We start from the raw sequence: 17,026 nt of genomic DNA, 5'->3' as shown, positions 1-17,026 counted from the left end.
CCTCTTTGTATTCTTCGTCTTCCTCTTGTTATTCTTCTTCAAACTCCTCTCGAAATCGCCTGTCACTGATCAATCATGAATCGCTCGAATCACAAATTACCATGATATTGCATGAGCGGCTGTGTAACCTAGCAGTTAGTATACAAGAAGCACATATACAGGGTGTCCCAGCTAAAAGTAACGAAGCTTGTAAAAAAGAGGATGATCCCTAGCCGAGTGAGACCAACTGAGGGTTGTTGCCAGTCGCGTGTCCTAGTCTGTAGTATTTTTTTTTATTATGCAAACATGATTAATTAGCAGAGACTAATTAGCTAACTTTTTAATTATTGCCTACAGGAAGAAAGTGTCAATGCAGGAGTTGTAGATCCCTTTGAAAAATAACCGTTTGCCGTGTTTGCAGCCAAGTACCACTGATACAGCTTCTTTTATTTGACTTAAAAGAAAGCCCGTGAAATACAAAAAGAGCCACGTGATAGGGAAGCAGTTTCAGCGCTCCCAGACGACCAGCCAAGCAAAGACATTCGCTTATCTTTGCAACGTTGTCCCGAACGGGGTTCGGCGTTTTGTGATGGTTGCGAGATATACGTAATTAACTCTCGCATCGGCGCTAGGGCGACCGTTTCTTCAGCGCGTGACGGTGCAAGTTAGCGGCACGGCCACATTCCTATCACTCGAGGCGAGGTTACGCGTGAAAAAGCGCTCCATGCGAGCCGCGCTTCACTTCCTTGAAAAGCAGCACCCGCTCACTTTCCATGACGCATAAGCAGTTCCTGGTGCATATCTCGCCACCTCCTCAAGACGCCAAAAGCTGTTCGGGACAGCGTTGCAAACATAAGCGGATGTCGTTGCTTGATCGCTCGTTTGGGAGCGCTGTAACTGCTTCCCTATCACGTGGTTCTTTTTGTATTTCGCGGGCTTTCTTTTAAGTCAGATAAAAGAAGTTGTATCAGTGGTACTTAGCTTCAAACAAGGCAAACGATTATTTTTCTATGGGATCTACAACTCCTCCATTGACAATTTCTTCCTGAAAGCAATAATTAAAAAGTTAGCTAATTAGTCTTTGCTAATTAATCACGTTTGCATAATAAAAAAATACTGCAGACTAGGACACGCGACTATCAACAACCCTCAGTTGGTCTCACTCGGCTAGGGATCATCCTCTTTTTAACAAGCTTGGTTACTTTTAGCTGGGACACCCTGTATATCTCCAGTTTTGTTGAATTGTCACACCGTGGGTCTGAAGCTTAGTGGTTAGCGCACCTGGCTCTCGCCCAATGGACCTGAGTTTGAATCCCACTGATTGTGAGGTTTATTTGTTTGTTTATTTTATTTGTGGCAGACTTGAAGGTCATGTTGCGTACATGGCGATCTCAGCCGTGCACCTGTAGCAGTGAAGCTACTGCTTCAAAAAAGTGCAACCACTGTGGATGATGATGGCACAGCCTGTCTGAATGCCGTCTGCCTAACACAGTGGTGCTAGACATGCCAGGCCAAGTAAAGCCGCTTTAGAAGTAAACATATGACCGCCACCGTTTCTCATTTAGGCTGGCATGGGGTGTTATTTCACAAGTATTACTGTGTAGGAATGTGGCCGAAGTTACAATGCAACGAACAGCAGGGTTTATAATGCATGGAACCCTATTATCATCATGCCAGATCTAGACCACTACAATGTGTAGCAGCCAGGAAAATGCAGCACCCATCAACTCAGCAGCGAGGTTCTACTGTGCAAAGCTTTCACTGTTACCTTGAGAGCAAAATACTTAATTTTTTTCATTTACTTGATAGCCCACAATGTCAAACTGAACTCAGTTTGCTTTTTGCTTATATGTGCTGCTGAGGTGCATTGATATTTGTGTACTTCCTTTTCTTGTCAAAAAAGTATGCTCAGCCGAGGAGATGGAGAGCGCCGCGGACTGCCAGCTCCAGCTGCCTGGTGGGCAGGACACTGTGATAGGTTCTGCTAGGGATGATGGAAAGGTGATTGTGCGTGTTCTTAAGTCATATAGTGTATCAAATACCATAGTAGAGTGAGTGAATGATTCTTAATTAAATTGGGGCTGGTACATAGTGAAATGGGTACAGTTTAGAGGATGATGCTAGCTTACAGTAGAAACTTATACTAGTCCCAGTAAGTGTGCCGAAAAGGGTAGTGTGCAAAGCATAGATGTGTGGTTTCAGACAATATCATGTAAGGCACAGGTCAGCATTTCTAATTTGTCATTTTTGTACTTCATTACCTGACGATGCCATAATGGGTCTGCAGTTATTCTTGTCCTGAGGAAATTCTTAGTACACAAATAATTTTTGATCATGAGGAGGCTGCCTTGTTCTGCCAGGTATGCCTAGTTGGTATGTGAAATTTATTCTCATTTCTGAAGTTTGTTTGAATTGGGGCAGAGAACATTATTTCAACTTTTGGCGGTATTTGACTCGGAATGAAGAGAAGCTAGAACTGTCAGAAGATTGTGCTATATATTTCATGTTGCACGCAAGCAATTTCTTTTTTTTTTCGAATTATAAGGCTAGAAATAAAAAATCTACTGATTTTGGACACTGCTCGCTGTAAAAGAGTGCATTCATGCCTACATAATTTTTATGTTTTTCAGCTGTTTGTTTTAAGTTATGAAATATTTAAAATCCCTTGATTCATTGCTGTTAATGTGTACAAATGCGAAATTCTCCACGTTTGCTGCAGGTCTATGCAGGCAGTGGGCTCTGGATGGAGCCTGGTGCCTGGCAGATGCTCCTGAGAGCACCAACAGACTCAATGTTCTTCCGCGGTGCTACTCAGGTGTATTGGACACCTGATGAGCTGAAGAGCCGCAGCGTGACTGGCGTGCTTTCAAATAAGTGCCGGTCTCTTGGCAGAACAGAGGCGAAACCGGCACTTACACCGGAAAAAGTCTTCTCTGAAAGGTGCTAGTGCTTTTTTTTTCTTTGCTTTGAGTAACACCTAGGCAATCAAACTTTGCTTCAGCCAAATACAGTCGCGCTCACTTACAGAAAGCGTGATAGTCATGAAGATCCTGTTCATTGTATCCGAGGTTTGTAACAACTGCAATGTCCTTATTGCATCCAAAACTGCAAAGTCGGGCAAAAGTGACGTTTAGTTTTTGCAAGGTGTGTTATGCCCATACGTTTCTTCATGCAGGCTCTATCACAGCACTTTCAGAGATCTCCACACTGTTTGTGTGGCTCTCGCTAAGATCCGTTCTGCCAGTAACCTGATTTATCTATTTGGTTGTGAAATTAGCGTTCTCAACGACTGGTGGCAAGTCATTGTGCGCGTTCTCCGATCTTGCTGCAACAAAGATAGTGCAATTGACATATCTGCACAGAATGTATAAATAGCATTGCCCGTTGTTTCGAGTAATCTCTGTCTTTGGTTTTCATGCAAGCATCTCAATGCATCCAACAACACACAGCAGACACGGAGTGGGTAGGCCCATGTGTCGTCAGCTATCAGAGGTTGCCAGACAAGCAGTCAGTTCGCAAAGGAAACGAAAATCGTTTTAATGATATCTGCCGCACGGAATCAACTGAAAGTTTTGGGTATTGTAATTTAATGTGTTGGGAATTAAATGCTACAACAAGGGTATGCACGAAAGTAGGCTTCATGGCCCCTTTAATGGCGAACATTCGTTTCTGTGTTTTTACAATGAGAGTGGTAATTCTGAATCTCACTTTTGCATTTATCATGTATCTAGTTGTGTTCAAATGTGGCCTATTTTGTGTTCTATTGTGCAGCTCTGTTTCATATCTACATGGGAGACATACCAAAGGAGCTTGCAGAGAAGAGACTGAAAGCCGTGCGCATGCACCTCTCGCAGAAGCTGGGGGACGTGCAACGAAAAATTGGAGGTCATGATGTATAAATTTATTTTGCCACTTACCTATGCCGAAGCCGTCAGGCGTCCCCGCCCAGAAACGTTCGTTTCGTACCAGCATCCACCACAGTCGACACCATTTCGTCCTGCCTGGCCACCACCGCAACGTTTCCGTCCATGGCGGACACCGGACAACCTACCCATTTGTTATGTCTGCGGCATTCCTGGCCATGTGATGCGTCCCTGCCGCCGCCAAGTGTTGTCCCCTGCTGCCAATACTGACCCTCGAGGTTACGCCTACGCCCCTCCCCAGCCTTTTCACCGCACTTCGCCTTCTGAGACCACTGCTTCCTCCGATCTCAGGCCGTCTATTCGCCGCCGTGCTCCATCTCCGCGTCGTCGCTCGGTTTCCCTGATGCGCCGTCGTCCCTAGTGCCGGAAAACTAGTGCCCGCAGTTCCGGAGGCAAGAACTGCTTGCTCGTCACCAAGCTCAAGACCTCGACTTTCTCCGACAAATTTGATCGCGGTTTCTGTGGAGGGCACCGATGCTTTCGCGCTTGTTGACACCAGTGCTGCTGTATCTGTACTAAGTGAGAAATTGTGCTGCCAGTTACGAAAAGTGATGACTCCGCTATATGGTTTTATGCTTCGCGCCGCTAATTCGCAACTTATTGCGCCTTTGGGGGCATGTACAGCCCGAGTTACTATTCAGGACGTTCTGTATATTGTTGAATTCATCGTCTTCCCATGGCCGTCTCACGACGTCATCTTAGGCTGGGACTTTCTCTCCCAACATGACGTTGTCATCGACTGCGCTCGTTCCGAAGTCGCCCTTCTTCCCTTCGGCGACGACTCTGTGAACGCTTCCACTAACTTGTGCTCCAAGCTGACTGTGGCTGATGACGTCATGATCCCGCCGTGCTCTGCTGTGCTCGCCTCTGTTCATTGCGACTCTGGATCCAACGGCCCTGTCATCTTCATCCCGTCCGACTCCTCTGCTTCTCGCCACTGTCTACCCCTGCCATTCGCCGTGCTTGCCGTCTCAGCCGGCTGCAGCGCCTTGCCCCTGACGAATCCATTCCTGTGCCCCTCCACTCTTCTTCGTGGTGAATGCTTGGGATGTGTCCAGCCTTTCGCTTCCGTCGTCGCCTGGGACCCTTCTGAGGACGACTCCTGCCGCCTGCAAGTGTCTTCACTTCCTCCTCACCGTCTCCTGATCCCGTTCCCGAGGCCGTCTTTGTGGGCTCAATCGACACAAATCTTTCGCCACCGGAGAAGACCCAGCTTGCGGCCCTGCTAGATAAGTTTCGGTCATCGTTTGACTTCTCTCACCACCGTTTTGGTCGCACTTCAGCTGTTACCCATCGGATCGACACTGGCGCCCATTCGCCGTTGCGCCAACGCCCATATCGCGTCTCGGCCACCGAACGCCAGGCTATCGACACCCAGGTCAATGATATGCTGCAGCGTGGCGTCATACAACCATCACACAGTCCTTGGGCTTCCCCCGTCGTCCTTGTCACCAAGAAAGACGGCTCTATCCGCTTTTGCGTTGACTACTGGCGCCTCAACAAAATCACCCGAAAAGACGTCTCTCCGCTACCCCGCACCTCCACCAAGATGTAACGGCCTTTATTGACAGTTGTGAAGGCCGGTTAGAGCGGGCAAGGACAGGTCCGGTCCCGGAACAGTTCACGCTCTCGTCTCGCGCCGCGCGTCGGCTCTGCTGCTTCAGCTGCCGATCGTCGTCTTCTCATCTCGCGCCTCGCCTCGGTTCTGCTGCTCTGACTGCTGATCATCTTCCTCTTTACAGGTTTCTATTTTATAATAAAGCTTTCGTTTGCCCTAAATCTGGTTGTCAGTATATATATCGTAGGGCATTACAGACCCTTTTGGCCAGCTTAATTGGAAAATATTATTAGTAGCAGGCGCTGCCTTTTTGCAACAGCTTGCTATGCACTAATCGAAGAAGCTATGTTATCATGCGCAATGTGCAGCACACATTTCTGAGTGATGAAAAAACTTATCTATGGTGCGCCATTAGGACTGGCGTCCCTCATTAGGCCTAACACTATCCCGATACCTGCAAGCAGGATCTGTGCCAACAGGCCGACGCCATTAGAACCAACAGGTCTGACACCGACAGGTCCATCACCATCAGGTCCATCACCATCAGGTCCATCACCAACAGGCCCGACAGGCCATCACCAACAGGCCCGACAGGCCATCACCAACAGGCCCGACAGGCCATCTCCAACAGGCCCGACAGGCCCATCACCAACAGGCCCAACAAGCCCAAATTACGGGTTCCTTCAGCCTTCAGACCGATGGGCTGAAGGAATTTTTGACTGGGGAGGTATGCTTGGATCTACCCTTAAGGGACTGATCCTTACAAACACTAAGGATCAGTCCCTTAAGGGCTGACAGAAACATACCACCTGTCCCTTTTTAATAAATGTTTTCACCACAACCACCACCGTTGTCCGCTGTAACCAGTAGACAACGGACAACGGTGGTGGTGGTGAAAACATTTTTTAAAAAGGGACAGGAGGTATGTTGGGATCAGCCCTTAAGGGACTGATCCTTAGTGTTTGTAATGATAAGTCCCTTAAGGGCTGATCCAAACATACTTCCTCTTCCTTTTTAATAAATGTTTTCACCACGGCGACGCGGCGAAACGTAGAAACGGACGCCAAAGAGCTGCGCTCTAAAAACAGCCGTCGCCGTAGTTTTGTTGGTACGTGTACCCTACGCGAAATTGTGATGCCATGGGTTCGAGCGCCAGCATCGGCGTGTGCTTTTAATCTTCTACTTCCACAATCTCCCATTGATGAAAAACTACGAATTATCGTACCTCTCCTGTGCTCCTTTGCACTCGGTGGCTGTTAGCTCCCATCATATAAGCTGTACCGCGCATCTCCGTTCCCTACACTTGTACGCATGCCCCAAGAAGCTTTTCTAGACAAGAACAATTCATCCTCGAATGTAACAAAGCGGTTGTATTGCCGCGTAGCTCAATGAATGTTTTTTTCTGCTATTATCATTTATACTTATGAAAACAAGTTGTATGACAGGCTGAAAATGTCGTCTATCTGTCTGTTCCTTACAAAAATGGATATCAACTTTCTTTAGAATTTGTATTAACATTCTATTGACTCTAGTAACCTTGTAGTAACTTTTACATTCTATAAACAATTGTTCATACAACGTTGGTAGAAGTTACTTCTTTGTATGTACTCCTGTCAATAGAAAGTTACTAGAAAATAATTTTTACATTCTATGTACCTTTGTCAATACAAAGTTGGTAGACTGTTACTTCTTTGTATTTACTCCTGTCAATAGAAAGTTACTAGAAAATCTGGGTGCAGTTTCACACGTTGAGAGAAGTAAATGAACAAACTGCATCGTGTTCGAGGTGATTAACACTATCTTGTTCGTATAATCGTGACATCTTACCTGATTACATGGTGGAATCTGTTGCAGCTAGTCAACAATTTCACTATATCGAAAAGCGACCAACATTATTCGCAGCAAATGCGTTTGGAATGTAATCAGGATATGGGAAAACGTTTTAAAACAAAATATATATTCCATTTTAATACTTTATGTTCTTTACGGGCTGTGAGCAGAAATACTCTAGAAAGTGACAATACATTTTTGGTCATGCGAATAGATGCCTCGAATCATGTACTGTAGGCGAACACTTCAAAGCTATTAAAACAACCTTGAACACGAAACAAACATTACACTCACATTCCCTTAGCCGAGCATATTCTATTAACATACGTTGATAGGAAGTTCATACAATTTCCTTACTGCTTTCTATGTACTGCTGTAAGTAGAAACATACTAGACACCGACAGAACGTTTTATAATGAGAATAAATGCCTAAATTAATTAAGTACTCTAGCCTAACATGTCAATGCAACTAAAGCAACCTTGAACACGAAACAAACATTTGCAGTCACATTTTCTTAGGGCATATTTTATCAACATTTGCTGATAGAAAGTTTATACAATTTTCTTACTGCTTATATACTGCTGTCAATAGAAATATACTACGAACCGAGAAAGCATTTTGGTGATGCGAATAAACAAATAAAAGCCTAAAATAATCAAGTGCTGTAGTCGACAACTTCAAAGCGGCAACTTAACTAACCTTGAAGACGAAACAAAAATTTGCAATCACATTCCCATAGCCGAGCACGCTGTGGATTTTTAGAAATTTCAGTTCAATTTTCTCAATACTAGCTTTACTGCTTTCGCATTTTCGAGTGCGGGGAAAAGGGCAAAGTTCATAACAGAACATTTATCCCGAAATTCAGAAACGTGCCTTGAATTGAAGACATTTAGTGACAATTTTTGATTGTATGAAGTCTACGAAAAAAGTTACCAGCAAACGAAATAATTTTGGTACAAAGTGAATGAATTCATAGAATACTCAAGTATTATTGCCTCGCACTTCAAGGAAATTAAAAGAACTTTAAGAAAAAATAGGAGCTAGTGACATATTGTGTTACATAAGCGCAATGATGACTTCGTTACAGCGAATCAGTTTCGCTGATGGCTCATTCTACACGAAAACAATGCTTTCTGCTGCGTATTCGTCCTTAAATTCTGTACTCAGGCAGTCATTAAACAGATTTAACAATTCAGAACTAACAAAGAATTTCAGCAGAGCTGTACAACAACTATGCCAATTCGAAACACGTTGGTGTTGCTATTGTTGTAATTCTTGATAGGTCATATTTTAACGTGCAGTTGAGCAGTGATGTACCGTACGACGGTGCTAAAACACACTAGCATTAAGAGCGTTTCGCTCGGAGGTTTCAGAGGGATTATTGTTGCGAGCTACATAAAAATTCAAGTTTAGCATTGCACCGATGTGTTTCCACACTCATTGAATGACACGTTCTCGCTAGCCGAAATGGCGCCCAAATTATATCACCAGCTTCCTGAACCTGCACCGCAAGCACACTTTCCCTGCACACTGCCCGCCATGCAAAAGTGCCCGGTACACTTTATGCCACTCCACGTGGGAGCGCCCAATTTAAACCCTCGCACTACCCTCCTCCTCGAGCGACCAGCAATGGCTGATCGCAGGGGACTAGAAAACCCCGCGCGAAAAGGGCCGCACCGCTTCGCGCTCTGAGTAAATTCTGTGTAACGTGTGCAGGCTTACAGCTTCGAGAACTCAAGTTGCTTCGTTCCTCAGCGACTGTACATGCGAAATTTCAGGCAAGGCAATATTAATTTTTATTCATGTTCTGCGGCCGATACTATAAAGAGAAGTATAGAGAAACAAAACAGGTAACAGCGGCCCGCTGTACTCAACTGCGGTAACAAGGGCTTTGCATGAGGAAGGTGCACGGCAATTGGAGCACTATAAGCCCTCATTCTTGACTTGTTACATTTTCCGCTAGTACTGAGCCACAGAGGAGCTTCCAGTATGGAAAAAGCTAGGGCGAGAGCAGCCTCCCACTTTGAGCACCGCTAAAGCACAGGCGCAGTGCCTCTTCCGCATCTTCACTTGCATCTCCTTCAACGCAAACACGGTACGAAGCTGTGGCGAGGGAAAACGTGGTGATAGCTGTATTTTCTATCTTCCCGTAATGCAATGATTAAGGAATCCTAGAATAAAGTGTTGGGTTTTAACGTAGTCAGACGGAGTAGACGCGCGAAAGCATGTGTTCATTCTTCGCCTTTTCTTACTGCCATCAGCGGACGTGAGGCCGAGCCGAGGACCGCGTAAGGCAGAGGCAAAAAGCAATCAAGGAAGCACACAAAAAGACTACGGTAGCGCGACTGTCGGCGAGGCTCGCTCGAGCAAAGAGCGTGCAAGGTGTCCAATGACGTGATATAAACACACACAAAACAGAGGCGATGCTGCAGCGCAGCCTTGAAAGTTTCCCGCGTCACGCTAGAGCGGCGTACACACACACACGTACACTAAATCGCATTAGCCAAGCTGTGTAAAGTACGCTAAGCCACACAATATGCGAAAATAAAAACCGAAACCAGTAGCGTTTGGCAACATCATCATCATTCCTTATTCTGCGACGACGCAGTTACGGGGAGCTGAGTTATAGTCTTAGAACTAGGCAGACAGTGCAGCCGTTGCTGCGGCTTTCCTGGCCCCTGATGCGTCGCCTGTAGCTGCCCGGCATGCTGCCCGGTTTTCCAAGCTTACGTTCGCAGCGCCGCCAGAAACAGATGGTTGTGAGTAGTCGCATTTTTTCACCTCAATCATTCCAATTTGCTGACTTTGTAATTGAAACAAAATATTTTGTTGTTTAATGCAACAAGTTTGTGGCAAAAAGAACTTTATAAATTCTTTTTTTAAGTCGTGTAAAGTTAGGCGACATTAGCGCCACTTTTCCGTTCGCTGGCGGCGGATTGCGAGTCTCATGTTGGCCGCGCGCTACACTATCTTTTTTAGGACGCTGAAACGACTCTTTGTTGACGGGGTGCGATGGTTGTGAAGTTCTGGGTGCGTTTCTTCAGTTTTTTTTTGTGTTAAATGTGCGGCCTCGCTAGTGCTATGGTAGTGTGACTGAACTCGGAAGGTGACAGATGGCTCCAGTGCTGCGGAAGACGTTCTTACGCGCACGCAGTGCTCAAAAACTGCTCTGACGTACTGCACGCAACCACGCCGAGAGCGGCCGGCGCCCGATGCCCGATAGAAGAAACGGCTTGCCTTGAACGTTGACAAATGTAAGTACAGAACTGGAAAATGACTTCTGCGATGTGTCGGGGGTAGAGATGTAAAATTTCAAGAAATTTTGAATGGCATGAAAAAAAACCATTCTTTTCAGGGTTTTTTTCATGAAAAATTGGAAATTTTGCAAAACGCGTTAAAAACAGATTTATTTGCAACAGCACAACGACCAATAATAATGCTCCGAAGTTCAGTCTAATGTGCAGCTATAGATGTCATATTCTGAAACGAACTTCTTGTTCTATTGCATCGAGAAGATAAATAATGATTTGCACTCCAGGCGAATATATAAATATCGTATTTGTGGAACGAACTGCTTGTTCTATTGCACCGACAAAGGGAACATGAAAACTGATCTATAAGTCACTCCATATCGGATTCATTGTCACTGCCGCTGGATGTGGCACTACGCGCAGCAGCATGGATTAAGTTGTGCCCACAGTTAGGTTCGACTGCACATACACGAGCTTTCGAACGCGTTCCCCTGAAAGCCTGTTGCGAATCCTTGTATGGACGTTTCCGAAACGTCACCAGTTTCGTTCGCAGCTGGCGGTTGATTATGGTATCTGCAGCAGTCGGCAAGCCAGAGGAGTTAGCGGCTGGTTGGTGCAAAGGCCTTGCCACCAGGTAGATGGGGCCCCGTGCTTCGCTGAGCCCCAGACCCCTGTCCTGGATCAAATTCCTGCGGATGTCCTGTACTCTGCTACGTTGGAAATCAAGAAGCTAGGCTTGTATTTGGCTGGAACCGCTTACGTGCACAGCAGACTATGTTATTTATGCCGTGTGTGTCGCGCTTTAGAATTTGCAGTCATTTTGTTCTACTTCAGCCGTGAGTTCAAGTATTAGTGTGTTTTTAAGTCAAGCTTGGATCTTACATGTCACCTGGCCTCCAACCCGCGTACTCGCAGCCCGAACGTTTTAAAAGCACTACCTGGCACCGCCGATGACGACTGCTCTCCAATTGTTCAACGATGCAAACTGCTACGATTTTCAAAGCAAAAACAAAAACCTAAACTGAAAGCAAGAAATCATAGAACCTTGAAATTGCATTGTGAAATTTTCGATGTTTCTTTCCATTTTTTGTCGTCTGAAAAAAACGGAAAAAAAAACGGTTTTTTTTCCAAAATTGCAGTGTTTTTTTCAGGCCTTCACATCTCTAGTCGGGGGTATGATTGAGGGCTGCGAATGCATTTGGGTTGGTCTTCACGTCTTGTTCGCAGTGAGGTGCAAAATGCGGGCACCACGCGATCGTTTGCAGAGAGAAGGTGTTCTGACACGCTCGCTTGCCAACTATGCAACTTTTAACCCGCCGCCTCACGCTCTTTGCGTCAGCTCCTCGGCGCAGGAGTTATGTGATAGAATTTGGTTGCACGCCGAGAACTATGGGGTGCTACTTGATTCGTTATTCCGACTGAACAGGAGCAGCGCGTGAAAAGCAGACCATAAGAACGAAAAGTGCTTGTAGCGGCGTGCGTCTTTTGATTCTGCTGCCTGAGTGTTTACTGGATAAGGAGCATTGCCCGTTCTACGTCGTAGTCACATCAAGTGCTGTGTTTCTTGATAGTTCTGGTCAACGAAACGACGATTAAAAATAGCAGAACCATTCCATTGCAGTGCAGCTGAGGTAATCGCACAATGGAAGTTTTGTTGTCATTTTATTTTTTTACGTTCACTACTTTTTTGTCATTCCCTCATTTTCAGTCTGAAGCGATAAAAGTATAACGTGATTCGCGAATAATAGCTTTAAGAAAAGTATGACAAGGTTTGTAAACCATTTTTTTGCTAACTATTGGAGGCATAGGTAATTAATCGTTAGCCTCCACTCATGAACACATTGGACTGAACAGCTAGAGGTTGTAATGGGATGTGCCTTCTGTGATGTTTATGAAAGCATGGCTCTAATGCAGCCTTTCTTCAAATGCACCCGCAGTCAAGCCCTGTACAGCTGCTCCACCGGTATCATCACGCTACTTTTGCACCAACTTTCACTATCATCGAGCCAATGCTACCTCAACCAGAGGCAAATGACATCAAGACCTGCTGGTTCAGCCTATCAGCCATTGACACTGGATATCAAGCATGTGCCACTTGTAAAAGGATAGGTAGACAAGTGGGTATATTTTCCTTGTCTTTTTTAGCCTGCCAAAAATCTTCTGGTCCAGGCTCCCTCCCTCTTTCGTTTTTTTTTTCTTTTAAAAGAGGACCAAGAGAAAGGGAAATGATATTGCGGGCATCATGAAAGCACTCCCCTAGTCAAGAGCATTGTGTTATAGTGGGAAATGCTTTTTATAGTTTTTTCCCTCATGCCTCTCGTGCTTGGAAATCTTGACCACAGTATAGACCAAATTAAAACAATTATCTGCTTCATGACCTTTATACAGCAGTCTAAAAGCAGCAAATAAATTTTATAGGTTTACTTCAGCAGTACCTACCTCTTACAAGGTATGGCATGTTTGAAGTGAACCAGTGATGTGATAGGCATGGCCTAACGGGCAATGCATAATTGAATATTGGCGTTCAAGTGGAGCACTCTGCTTTAGAAGCATATTTGTTGCTAGCATCAATAATTGATACCTTACCAGGTTATCCTTGCATTACATGAAACCCTGTAAAGCTTATATTTTAGCTGTACAGAAGAAAGGTGCTTATTCGATGTCATGAGCATTGCTGAGGTTTTCTTTCACACTCCCTTTGTCACAACTGACTGCACTGTTCAGTTGAAATGCATTTGGAATTGAGTATTGGTACATTCTTATTTTTATTCATGCCGACGTTCAGTTACTGATTGCATTACACTAGCTGAGCCTAAGTCAACAAATATTGCTGTGACCTTAACAAGACCCCTTGCTTTACTTGAACCGATGCATTTGATGTTGCCTTTCTCCCGTGCCATCAAGGTTTGTAATAAGCTGTGTAAATAACTTAATTTACTTTCTCGAGGTATTTATTGCTGCAATTAGTGACAGGTAATTTCCTAAAGAACAACCTAAGTGCACATTTTTATCTTCTTTGGAACACTTGTTTGCTTGTTTCCCGTGTATTCTTAACTTAAACAGATATGAGCAGGCCTCAGCACTGGAGGGATGTGCTGCGGGACAAATAAAAAACTACCAGTCCAGCTGCTCCCTTAGGGTCACGTTTCTGAGGCTTTTATCGCTTGTAGTTCTATGCAGCTTTACTTACAAGTATTGTATCTGACGCAGTGTGTGCCTTAATATTTTGATTCATTTGCGTTAGAGTGTGCCACTCTTGCCCTGACGAACTTGCTCACCTTTGTACTCTTTGTTCATACATTTTCCCCTAACACCTGGTATAGCTCCGAATGATACATTATCTACAGCAACATGTGCATTATATTGCAATGTCTTTGTGCCATCACTTTTGAAAACAAAAGCTGCCTGAATTTTTCTGCAGACAAATCAGAAACACAAAATAATTTTCATATTTGATGGCCTGCATGTTATCTTCATATGACTGCAATGGCTAAATATCTCTTCGTGGTAGCCTAATTAGGTGTAACACGTTAATGTCAGTTCCTGTGAATATAATTCAGTCTTCGAATGTGGGGGCAGAATTGAACACAACAGCATGTTATAGCTTTTTCTTGTTCAAGGACGCATTACATTTATTTCTAGTCTTGTGACTGCTGCTTATGCTATTACTCAGCAGCCTTATCAAACTCACTCGGAGTGCTGCATTTTAGTGCACATTTAACTGATTGTTGCTTCTCCGTGTTTGATTCTATTAGAAGTTACTATAACTGTATACTTTGAATGTTTTCTTGTGCAGTTCTCTTGCTGCTGCATTCTGCCAGGCTACCTGTTCGTGCACACGTCTCATCACTAGGACGCTACCTCTTCTGCTGGTGATGCAGACAAGTAACGACAGGGTTAATTGGAGAGGCATGGGAGAGGCCTTTGCCCTGCAGTGGGCATAGTCAGGCTGATGATGATGATGAACAACAAGCAGGCTGCCTGATATTGAGGACAAGTGTCAGGATAGTGCACCAACAAAGTCGCTTAAGCATTTCTGTGCTGATGCATTTTTATTAAAATCAGCTCATAGCTTAATATCTACATCCATGGGGACATTTAGCATATGTTTGGCATCTGTTTGACTTTTAATTTGCTAGTGTTTGCAGCCTTTAATGTTGGTCTTAAGACAGTGTAAGCATTGTTTCACTGTGTGGGATTTTTTAGCTGTTTTGGAGAGATGTGTGTGTATGCATGCAGTTTTTTCCACGGGTTTGTTATGTGGCTCATGGAACTTTCATGTTACAGAAGAAATTATTTCGTTTCTGTGTTGTACAGGAAAGTGAGCAGTATTTATATGCACCAGGTGTTTCAGGGAAGAATAAGTAGTTTTCAAAAATATGGCTTTTGCTGCATAATATTACCAGTGTTAGCAGACACCAGAAAGCCGGTGAGGTGTATTTAGTAAGCTGGTTAACTAATTTCTGATAATTAACTTTTTAACTAACACAGGTTTGCAACTGGTTGCAGTTAGAGACTTTTAGCCAGTTGTTCGTAGTAGCCATATCAGTTTTTAAAATGTACAAAACATGATTACTTTCGCCGCTGTGGCTCGACAAAATTTGGCTGCATCGTGCGAAAATACATGTGCTTATGAAAGCACAGAGGGAAAGAAACCCCTCCAGTGCATGTAACTGCTACAAGTCTCTAATGGCAACTAGACGCCTAACTCTGATAGTGAAGGAATCATATTCTTAGCAGTAAGAAACACACATAACACCAAGACACACACACACAGGACACCCGCTAGACTTCAACTATCTATACTGGACACTTGTACGACATAAATATGTATCACTGAGCACACGCAGGTGCCTCGTCATCCGCAACAGGTCTAACTACGCCCTGCCCTCTCCTGCAAGGCATACGGTTGCGTCGATAAACAATCTCTTTTTCTGCCAACGCCAGGGAGGGAGTGCTTACACACGTCACCCGCCTCTTGAATACGAAAGACTTCGATAATTTCTCTTTCTTTTTTCTCGGCTCCCAGGCCTTTCATATTCAAGACGCGGGCATGTGTGTAAGCACTCCCTCCCTGGCATTGGCAGAAAAATAGATGGTTTATCGGCGCAACCGTATGCCTTGGAGGAGAGGGGAGGGCGTAGTTAGACCTGATGCCGATGACGAGGCACCTGCGTGTGCTCAGTGATACATATTTATGTCGTACAAGTGTCCAGTAAAGATAGTTGAAGTCTAGCGGGTGTCCTGTGTGTGTGTGTCTTGGTGTTGTGTGTGTTCTTACCGCTAAGAGTATGATTCCTTCAAGCCGTTACCAACTAGCCCAACTTAATGTTTTAACGAAGTTTCTGATAGTGAAAAGGTTCATTAATAAAAATTAGCTAACCAGCTTACTACGTAAGACTCTTCACAAGTTTTCTAGTGCCTGCCAACACTGGTAATACTATGCTGAAAAAGCCATACATACATCTCAAAATACCTGTTTTTTGAAAATTACTTAGTCTTCCCTGAAACACCTCGTATATGAATGGTACGGCAAAACAGCGCTGACGGACGGGACGGCGCTGTTTTGCCGTACCATTCAACATGAACCAACCAGCCCGACTCAGCCCTCTCCTTGACCTCGTATATATGTAAGAAAAACCTAACGGGATTTAATTGACGACGTTTTGGTTGGAGGGCCAGCCGTTTTCAAGTGTACTGCAGCATTTGAAGCACACAGCTTTTGTTTCGAATGCTATACTATACTCGAAAAAGGCTGGTCCTCCAGCCGAAACATCGTGAATTAAAACCTGTTATGTTTTTCAATTGCTGTGTGTCAGTCATTGTTACTCAGAGGGAGCTGAGGGGAAGTGTGCCGAAGGCAATATTCTGTTCCTCTATTGTTCTCCATAAAATATTTTGATGCATCATGCATGTGTTGTAGCGCGTATGTACACTTGTGCACAATAAATGTAATAATTTGCATTTTGCTTCTATTATTCTTTAAGCACTCCAGGATAGTGTTCACAAAATGATTTTGAAGTGATAAAACTATGTTGGTAAAAGTGTTGTACTGTGTAGTTAACATACACTTTTCCAAAAGTTGATGTAGGAATTATACTTTCTTCGTACTTGAGTCTTTTGAATAACGGTGGCCAATTGTCGGAAGACCGTTGATAGGGTGTTGGTAGACATTGTCGGTATGTGGTTGATAAGAAGTGTAAAGACTTTCTATGTACTTGAGTCTTTTGGATAACGGTGGCCAATTGTCGGAAGACCGTCAATAGGGTGTTGGTAGACAATAGAAAGTTTTAGTATAGCGTTAGCGTGATAGCGGACCTAAGGGAAATTACGTTAGCGTGCCGCAAGCAACTTATCCCCACAGACAGTTTTAGTGTTTTGAAAACGCTAAACGCCATCTGCTTGACATGGATGCCAACGCTCCTTCTAAAATGGTTGACATTGCCGCTAACTTGCCAAAGTATAATATTTCCGAGTTTGTTAA

The 17,026-nt window shown here is 44.3% G+C and overlaps 1 protein-coding gene across 1 annotated transcript; it reads left to right on the top strand.

The window, feature by feature from the left end:
* Positions 1-1,225: 1,225 nt before the first annotated feature.
* On the top strand, positions 1,226-3,871 carry LOC149327268 (BEN domain-containing protein 5-like). Its single transcript, XM_089564832.1, has 3 exons — positions 1,226-1,980; positions 2,699-2,919; positions 3,751-3,871. Exons 1-3 carry the CDS (start codon positions 1,900-1,902, stop codon positions 3,869-3,871), a joined length of 423 nt encoding a protein of 140 aa, XP_089420958.1. The 5' UTR covers positions 1,226-1,899.
* The last annotated feature ends 13,155 nt before the right edge of the window (positions 3,872-17,026 follow it).

This window comes from Amblyomma mixtum, chromosome 10, assembly GCF_055824585.1.
Source record: "Amblyomma mixtum isolate Tamu chromosome 10, ASM5582458v1, whole genome shotgun sequence".
Classification (NCBI taxonomy): domain Eukaryota; kingdom Metazoa; phylum Arthropoda; class Arachnida; order Ixodida; family Ixodidae; genus Amblyomma; species Amblyomma mixtum.
This window is presented reverse-complemented; position numbering and strand designations above follow the sequence as displayed.

Bases quoted from the DNA above. Each gene is read 5' to 3' on its own strand.
- LOC149327268 (XM_089564832.1), top strand. From the start codon at position 1,900: ATGGAGAGCGCCGCGGACTGCCAGCTCCAGCTGCCTGGTGGGCAGGAC. The intron at 1,981-2,698 runs GTGATTGTGCGT...CGTTTGCTGCAG, and splicing joins CTGCTAGGGATGATGGAAAG to GTCTATGCAGGCAGTGGGCT. The intron at 2,920-3,750 runs GTGCTAGTGCTT...TCTATTGTGCAG, and splicing joins GAAAAAGTCTTCTCTGAAAG to CTCTGTTTCATATCTACATG.